This window comes from Hyalella azteca, unplaced genomic scaffold, assembly GCF_000764305.2.
Source record: "Hyalella azteca isolate HAZT.00-mixed unplaced genomic scaffold, Hazt_2.0.2 contig4754, whole genome shotgun sequence".
Classification (NCBI taxonomy): Eukaryota; Metazoa; Arthropoda; class Malacostraca; order Amphipoda; family Hyalellidae; genus Hyalella; species Hyalella azteca.
The window spans coordinates 1-10,031 of NW_025934965.1; the positions used below are offsets into that span (position 1 = coordinate 1).

General features: G+C 35.1%; 1 protein-coding gene across 1 annotated transcript; it reads left to right on the plus strand.

Annotated features, from left to right (window-relative positions):
- Positions 1-1,742: 1,742 nt before the first annotated feature.
- LOC108677325 (DNA polymerase zeta catalytic subunit) lies at positions 1,743-7,768 on the plus strand (the record flags this gene model as incomplete). The annotated part of the gene is made up of 8 exons (XM_018165542.2): positions 1,743-2,597; positions 3,606-3,780; positions 4,107-4,200; positions 4,509-4,632; positions 5,001-5,113; positions 5,894-6,032; positions 6,562-6,821; positions 7,661-7,768. Coding segments are annotated over exons 1-8 (1,440 nt in total), but the record flags the coding sequence as incomplete, so codon positions are not given.
- Positions 7,769-10,031: the final 2,263 nt, after the last annotated feature.

Below are 10,031 nucleotides of genomic sequence, written 5' to 3' on the forward strand. Positions count from 1 at the left end.
TGGCCAGCAAAGAGACATCAGAAGCACTGCAAATGCAGTGCTTCGTAAACAATGTTGAAAATGCACCCACAAACATTCGTAAAATGGGAAACCTTCCTATTCATTTTGAATGAATGGAAGCATTCTATGCTAAAAATTAAATGGTATGCTGCCATGATTGATTTATCATCAGTATTGTCCATTATGAATACGTATTATCCATTATGAATAACCTTGCTTGATTTACAATCGGAAAAAGTGTTGTTTGATGTTAATGCCGAGCGGTTCCATATGGAACCAAGCTATAATTTTTCATATACAACAAAAAATAAATATATGAACATATTTTTGGTTTATTACCATCACAAATGACAATATTCTCACAAGGAACCAAAAAAGAATTCAGTAAATAATTCTCGTCATTAATGGGTTAAGCTGTGTGCGTGATAATTTGCCTAACTTCACAACTTAGAATAAATTTTCACGCGAATCGTTTGAGGCATTGAGAAAAGTTGCTTCTGCCATCTGCATCTACAATAAGGATCATATTCAAAGGATAAGGGCATGAGAAGGTTTGAAGTGTTCAGTCAGTCTGTCGGTGACTCGGTGTTGACTGCAGAGCAGTCATAAAATTGAAATGAAATTGAAATCATACCAGACGGCAGACGGTCCACTGAGGTCCAGACAGTCTACACACATATAAACAGTTATGAGAATTGATCATTTTTTAAGATGTAAATTATATTTGGAATATTAGGTAGGTGGATCTTTCTTGAAATTGTGGGTAAAAATAATCATTTCACATGTGATTTTTTTTTAAAGTAGGTAGAAATAGGCCATTTTTCTTATTTTTTTTTACAGAAGAAATTTGGAAGAGGTGATAAATTAGAGAAAAAGGCTGTAGGTATCTGATAATCTGGCCCTCAACCAGTCAAATTCATAGGCATTTTTGTCTGATTCATGGGTGGCCTCTGCCCAATTTTCCACTTTGGACTTCATGGGTTTCTTCTGCCCAGTTTTCCCACTCTGGATATAAAACACTTCCTCATCTAAAATCAAATATAAGGCTTATAGCCTACATCATTGTATCAATTATTTTTATGAGCGTTTCTTCCAAACTTGAAAATCTGGCAAAAATCTGAAAATATAGCAAATGAGACAAATATATCCATGCATGACTAAATTTTTACTTGTTACAATGGCAAACAATTTTTTCTAATATTTCAGATTGGTATCCATTCTGTAAAACTGGGTAGCAGCCACCTGTGAATCAACTTGAATGAGATGAAAATGTTTGTGTTCAGGTACATTTGCAATAGCACCTTGCAAGTAGTTGCAACCAAGCATGGAATAGTTCTACCATTATGGCTGCAACTAGATCTTTCCTGTCATTTCCGTAACCGTGCAATTTCCGCCAGATGAATTAACTCCTATCTAATTGTTAACAAAAATGCAGGATCCGGCTGCGAGATTCCAAATGTATTGAAAATTTGTCTCGTTGGAGCCGCAAGATTTCAGAAAGAAGTAGGAAAATTCCAATCCTGGTTGCAACTTTTGCCAGTTTTGCTCTTACCAAGAGTCATATTGCCATTATAAAATATCAAAGAGTCCTGATCATGGTGTTTATATATATGCACCAGAATATAAAATGAAATCAATCTATACTCAGTACAAAATCATTGAAAGTTCATTTATTAGTAATTAGCTATTATATACATAAAATTCAATGTAATATTCACTATTTTTTCTTGTGTTTTTTTTTCAGATTTTTCATCTACATTAATTTGAGCTATCCTTCATTTGATGCAAGAATGTGCCTGCTCTGTAAAATATTCAGACAAAGCTCCCTCACAGATCTACTTTCATGCCAGAACAATTCCTCCTCCCCATTTTATGATTAAAACTTGTGCATCAAATGTGGTTCTTAATGACTTAGGTGTTCCAGTGAATATGAGGCTGAAAGAGGCCAAATATTTGTGATATGAAAGTGCATAAAAGACTTTAAACATAAAATTGTACAGATAGTGCTTTAGTACAAATTTTTTGTAAGAACAAGACAAAGCCATACACTATAAAATTTTCTGACATGCATTCTTACTGTTGTGTTGGAGAACATTTATTTATAAATGTGTTGCTTTTGTTATAAACTTCATTGTTTATACAATAATTTTTAAAGAGTTATTGAAGTTTTATGTGTGCTTCTAGTCAATCTCTCAACATGGAGTCTCAGAAGACACAAGCTTCCTCATTTAAGAATTCAGGTTTCCAAGATACTACAAGATTATTAAGCAGCAACTCGTCCAGTAAGGAAGCTCCTGCAATCCCTGCACTTTCTGATATGCAATCAATTATAGGAACATCTTGCTCCTCAACCCCAGATGATGAGAGTCAAAAAGGATTTGAGACATTAAAAAATGTCCCTGAACATGAAACCACCTTGCAAAGAAGAGAAATGTTGACTCCTTCTCCTGGATTGGCAATTTTTTCTGCACGTATTGTCACATTAGACTTCTACAGTGCCTTCCCCATTGAGGGGTTTGACCCTCTGATCTCATCTTTCCGAGGCTCTACCATCACAAAAGTTCCTGTCCTTCGACTCTTTGGTCCAACTCCTGTTGGTGAGTTATATGGTTGATAATCAGCATAATAAAAAATTGGGCCCCACAGGTCAGGTGCTCCATTCAAAATTGAAAAAAAATGCTTCATGATGAACTTGCAAAGCAATATCTGCTTGCACTATGAAACAAACAAACATTAAATTGTCAGTGTCACAATGACAAAGTTCCAATCTAATGAATCTAATATTCTGATTGAATTTGAACTTGTAAAAGATTCCAAATGATTAAAATTGTGAGTTTTTGTGCAGATTATTCTGTTATGGTTAATTTATGACCATTTAATATGGTTATTGAAATTGATATATGTAAATGTTGAATGTTTTTTACTGCTTTGCTAAGAAATGCATTGATAATATTCTTCTGGTATTTGTACAAAAAAAGCTTCTTTGGCAACAATCATGCACAGAACTTCTTGAATTTTCTTCCAAGATAGAGACACAGATGTGAGGAACAGCTTGCTGGCTGTGTGTGAAGAAGCTGTAGGATTGTTAAGATTTTTCAGCTTTGAGAATAAGACTAATGTGATGAATATATGTATTTCTTGTTGAACTTATTCATGCTCTGTCCTATTTGTGTTTGCCTTGATCAAGATTTCATGGGAAAAACAATCAGCCAATCACCAATTATTTTTAGCGCATTTTCTCATTTATGGAAAAAATGCACTATTGTGCTTGCCATGTCCATCCGTCCATCTGTCTGTCTGTCTGTGACTTCACATTTTTGTCAACAAGAAAATGCGCTCTCTGTCACTCACTGCAGTGAGTACTGAGTTATATTTTTTACAAATTTTATTGTCGGAGGTCTTCTTTTATTTGGGTGTTTTTCTTTCAAATGATTTGTACTTATTCTTGTGTTGGATTCTAATTAAAGTAAAAAAAAAGTAAAAGCTAATATTTTACAAAGTAAGCTAATATTTTACCACAATTGATTGAACCTTGCACACTCCAAACCAATGACATAATCACTTGTATTAGTCTTTATATCTCATTATTTTAACCTGCCTTACAGGTCAGAACTGTTGTGTACACATTCATGGTGTGTTCCCATACATTCTTCTGCCGTTCAAAGAGTTGCTGCCTCTTCACCGTCTTGCTCTTGCCTTGGACCGAGCAATAAACGTTTCTTTGGGCCGCACGGCTTCTACAACTCAACATGTGTATTCAATTGAGCATGTTTCTGGCAGGTAAAAAATTTGTTATTCCAGGGAATGATAACGATAGTTTCAATGTTATTTGACTGTCAAACAATGTGTAGGTATTTATAAAAAAATAGTCCATTATTGGAAATATCCTTGAATTGAGGCCCAATTTTTTTTTCGTATGGCCCCTCGTACTATAATTATACCACTACATATATCATAATGCTAAATTGAGGCCCCTCATACTTTACTTTGGCTAGGAGAGAGTTTGTTTACTCTTAAAACTCCTGATAATTTTGTCATTCAGCACATTATTATTTTTAACAAATAACCAATGTAAGCTTTCTCTTCTCTCTCCATTACATATATAGGCCCCTGTATGGTTATCACAGCAAGGAGCAGCAATTCATGAAAGTCTACTTCTACAACCCGCTTATTGTTAGAAAAGCTGTTGAATTACTTCAGGTGTGTATAGTTCTTTGTCCTCTTCAGCAGGAGGCTTCAGTTTGAATAATAATCATAATAATAAACTCAAGCTTATATTTAACTTCAATACAATTTTCATGGGATTATTGCATATAGTCTATGATTTTATATGTTTTGTCTTGTGAATGAATCACAAAAATTATTCTTATTATTCATTCATTCTTGTGTGCATTTACTTGAAAAAATTAAGAATTCTCTATGAATCAATGAAAAATATACATAATTTTACTTCTCAAAAATGTGTCCAATCCTAAAATTTTATTTTTACCAGCTAATATTTTTTTCAGTCGGGGTGCGTTTTGAGTGAGATATTCCAGCCCCATGAAAGCCACGTGCCTTACCAGTTGCAGTTCTTGATGGACTATAACTTGCATGGCATGAATATCATGCACTGCACTGCACCGCGCTTCAGTTGGGGTTTTTCTGTTAGTTTTTGTTGTTTCTTTTTGTTCTTTTTGCTTTGTTTTTTCATTTAGTTTTTTTTTGTTGCTTCTTATGTTCTCTGTTGTGGCGATTGTTGGCTTGTGCTTTCTGTATTTTTTTTTGCCCTGGTTTTTTTTTTATTTTTTTTTGTATTGTTCTTTATTTTTCTTTTTTTGCCTTTCTGTTGCATCAGTTTGGTGGTGTCGGTTTCTTGTGGTCTATTTTTTCTTTTTTAAATTTTTAAATATGAATTAATAAGTCTTATTCTATCCTTCATATTTTCTTATGCGGGTTCTCTTATTTTTAGCATGATTTTGTCATGATTATATTTCTAAAATTATATCTTTTGTCCCCAGGCCCTGCAGTTGGTGTTGTTGCCGGTGATCAATGTCAGTCTTCCATGCAGAAAGTATACAAGGTACAGCCTCCTTCTGCTACCCCTCCTGTCATCCTCACTGCATCCCAACAGGTTAGAACTTCTAAGCCTAAGCAATTTAACATAATTCAGTTTGTCTGTTTTGATTCAATATCTCTCTCAGTTTCTAATTAATTAATTAAACTACCGTATGTGGATGCTCAGACTTTTGAACCTAATTGTTTGTAGTGAGTTCATAATTAGTCAATCATTTGGCTCAGGAGAAGTACCTATCCTCAATGCATTATGTATAAGCTCAGATGGCATATCCTTTTTTTGTGCTCAGATGGCATATTCTCTTTTTGTGGAGAAAAACAAATAAAAAATGAATAAAGCGATATTATTTTGCAAAACTTATATAAGCTTACCAGACCTCCATTGATTTTATGGACCATGGCAGAAAAACATTGCACATCATCTGGTTAGATTCATTAACTGCATGCAGGGGTGGAATTCTAGAGGGGTATTAAATTAACGAGGACATATAGCATATTTGACGCAATCAATTACAGTCTGGGGAGGATGATATCACAATTAAATAACTAACCAAAGTTTGGAGATGTATGTGCATCTACCCAAAAATGACAAACTTTATACAATATCCTAAAATTTTTGCCTGACTGCACGATTATCTTCTGATCTTACGGTCATATAAATATTGTTTTGTGAATTTTTCAATGTATGGCATGGTCATTTCCATTGTTTACCTCTATGCGGAAAAGTTAAATCTGTACTAGATCTTTTAAATTTTTTCTCGATTATGATTTGAAAAGAGTGTCATTCTAAATCCCACAGTCATTTATTTAAAATCTGTGATAAAATAACGTGTTCCAGGTTTCGAAAGTGTTCTGGGACTCTGAAAGTATAGAGCAACTGGCAAGTTATATGCCTGAGACCGCTGCCCGCATCTCCACCTGTGAGCTGGAGCTCGATATCTGCGCTGAAGACATACTCAACACGCTGCACCTTGCTGGTCAGTGTAACACCTACCAATAAGCAGGAGCCGAACTATTATTGATAGTTATGAGTTTGTAATTCTGTCTGCCAATAATTGAGGGCTTTTTTAGCTAAACCCACCAATCACAGTTGAGAAACTGGCTGCTACTTGTACAAATGGACTATAACTTGCATGGCATGAATATCATGCACTGCACTGCACCGCGCTTCAGACAAGGTATTTCAGTGACAAACTCATGATTCTTACACTAATTTCAACTATGTTTTTGAACTTAGTTTTTTAGTTACCATATTTTCCTGAAACTGACTTGGGATTAGTATAGTAGTTTTTGTGCTAACTTTTTGTTCAGTTTGACTTGTCTTATCACTTAATCATCTTTTAATGCTTAAAATGTTCTCTGTTGCGTACAAACGTCCTCAAGTTGCTGCACTCAATAGTTTACGTATAATTTAAGTTGGAAGTTATGTTCCCGGAGAGTGACATACGGCGGTAGAGTGTTAACTTATTGTGCTTGAAGGTTTAATTTATTTATTTATTTCAACAGGAGGTGTGTCGAGCAACCCCGGTCTTGCCTATATTTGGGAGGACGAGCTAGAGCGCCGTCAGCAGCAACATCGTCTCAAGCGGCAAAGACCTCCCGACAAAGAGGACTTATCTTCTGCTACTGAAGAGGATTCATCTCCACCTCCACGTTCTGTGGCTGACCTGCTCCCTCCTGACTCCCCTCCTCGTCTTGGAGTTTTGTCAACGTCTTCTGAATTGCACTTCAGGAATCTCCTTAAAGTTCGCCTCCAGCAGAACCAGGTTAGTCTAATTCTTTTTAGCGCATTTTCTCATTTACGAAAAAAATGCACTATTGTACTCGCCATATCCGTCCGTCTGTCTGTCCGTCCGTGACCAAGTTTTCGTCGACGAGAAAATGCGCTCTCTTGTCACTCACTGCAGTGAGTACTGAGTTATATTTTTTTCTCTTCGGCGTGACATTTCATTTTGATCAAAATTTACTTCCCTATTTTTGACCTGTTGACCATTCGGTTCTTCATTAGGCCAAACAATGAAAATTTATTTCGGAAATGACGTCAGCCTCGTGTATATATTGAAATTTATTCAATTAAGCCGACCTTTAAATATTGATCCAATCGAGCTTCAGTTAGGATCAAACTTGTGTAATGTCGTGCGCTCAGAGCACTTGCTTGTTTTAAAGTGAATAGGTACTCTCGTGTATCAAATTGAATACTCTCGTGTATCAAATTGAATACTCTCGTGTATCAAATTGAATACTCTCGTGTATCAAATTGAATACTCTCGTGTATCAAATTGAATACCCTCGTTTATGAAATTGAATCCTATCATTTATACAAATTGAAAACTCTTGTGAATCAAATTGAATACCATCCTGTATAAAATTGAATAATCTGTTGTATTAAGTTTGATACGCTCTTGTACTAAATTTGATGCGCCCATGTACTAAATTCAACGCACTCTTGCCTCGAATTTGATTCGCTCTTGTACTAACTGATGCGCCCTTGTAATAAATTTAATCTACTTTTGCCTCGAACTTGATACGCTCTTGTATAAAATTCTAAACGCGCTCGTACTAAAGAAGGCATATAGAGCGTACTAAAGACGATATATAATTTCAGACGAGTGCAGCCACTCACGAGCTTGTGTCTGACGAGACCTCCTGCCAGCTGCGCCCTGCCACTCTGCCTCAGCTGCCCTCCAGGCTCCTCCCGCCCTCGCAGACACCCGTAATTATGTTCCTATATTATATTGTTATTATTTTTAAATTGTATTGTTATTATTTTTAAATTATATTGTTATTAATATTAAATTATATTGTTATTATTCTTAAATTGTATTGTTATTATTTTTAAATAATATTGTTATTATTTTTGAATTGTACTGTTATTATTTTTAAATTATATTGTTATTACTTTTTAATTATATTCTTATTATTTTCAAATTGTATTATTATTATTTTTAAGTTATATTGTTATTATTTTTAAATTATATTGTTATTATTTTTTAATTGTATTGTTATTATTTTTAAATTATATTGTTATTATTTTTTAATTATATTGTTATTATTTTTGAATTGTATTGTTATTATTTTTGAATTGTACTGTTATTATTTTTAAATTATATTGTTATTATTTTTGAATTGTATTGTTATTATTTTTAAATNTGAGGAGAGCAGCAGTGCACATTGTTGTGCACCTGTCTCTTATACACATCTAGATGTGTATAAGAGACAGGGACAAGCCAGATCACTCAGATGCAAACGTACACCAAGGCAAGCCAGATGCGGACGTACGGTACGTCAGGACAAGCCAGATCACCCAGATGCAAACGTACACCAAGGCAAGCCAGATGCGGACGTACGGTACGTCAGGACAAGCCAGATCGCCCAGATGCAGACGTACATCGACGTCGAGACAAGCCAGATACGGACGTACGCCGGGCGTGTGCGCCAATAATGTTATTTTAGCTCTTTGTACGCCGTGTTGTACGCCAGTAGAAGGGCTTGGAGCCTTGTTTACGCCGGATTAATCCGCGGAAAACGGCACCATCCTGGGTATGGCTTATAAATAACCAACGTTTTCTAAAAGACACAAGACGTTCGAAAACTCGCCATGAGAGACAAAATCATTCAGGATTTGAAGTGAAGTTATTAAGACAAATTTGACATTATAGGGTGAAAACAAGAATAAATTCGTATTTAGAAGCGTATCAATTGGTGTTTAAATTTTGAAACAATTTTCCATCATTTAAATGTCTCTGTGAAATGTGGATCAAATCTATTTATTATGAAATTGAACTTTACAAGACCAAAACAAGGTATCTAACACCGTCTAGTCTAATGTCAACAGTCAACACAATGTTGCCATATGCCGTGAAAGATTAGCAGTGTAAGGATTTAGTCATTTATACTACAAAATAGCGGTTATCCCGTCATTACGGATATAAGTTTATTGCGGACCGGAACTTACTAGGGACGAGTTATTTTAGATATTAGGGTTGTTGACTTTACGATCTCATCCTTGGCAGAAGTCTCCTTCTGATCCATATATCATTTGTACATACTGATTGCTGCTGTAATAAAGATAATGTGGGAACTCGTGATCTATCTCCTGTGACGTGTCAAAGCTGATGTAGAGAACCCAAGCAAATTACCGGTACTACAAGCAGTTTATCCCATCATTCCGTGTGGATTCGAGAACTTTGTTGGTATTGGTGAAATCGTGAGAATTGTCTGCGAAAGTTTACGTAATTTTTATTTTTATTTTGGAACATATTCATTACAAAATTTGTTGATACGGATACACGACTAGTGTATGTATTGAAGGGAAGAGTCACCGACTTTTTATCGGTTTTTGAACCACACGCAAGTGAGTTAAAGGAAGTGCAGCTGACCGGGTGTCCGCAGTTTCTGACGAGCTCAGTGTAAGAGTATCAATTGTCACTTTGGTGGAAGGTGTAAGGTGGTAAATTTTTTGATACATTTTCTTTTGTTAACATGATAATATATTACCTATACAGAATTCCATACTGCCACTGGATCCTGACTAAGCTGTGTCCGTGATAATTTGCCTAACTTCACAACTTGAAATAAATTTTCACGTGAATCGTTTGAGGCATTGAGAAAATGTGCTTCTGCCAGCTACAATAAGGATCATATTCAAAGGATAAGGGCATGAGAAGGTTTGAAGTGTTCAGTCGGTGTAGACCGCAGAGCAGTCATAAAATTGAAATAAAATTGAAACGATACCAGGCGGTCCACTGAGGTCCAGACTCACAGTCTATACACATATAAATAGATATGAGAATTGATCATTTTTTTAAGATGTAAATTATATTTGGAATATTAGGTAGGTGGAATTTTCTTAAAATTGTGGGTAAAAATGATCATTTCACAGGTGATTTTTTTAAAGTAGGTAGAAATAAGCTATTTTTCTTATTTTTTTACAGAAGAAATTTAGAAGAGGTGATAAATTAGAGAAAAAGGCTGTA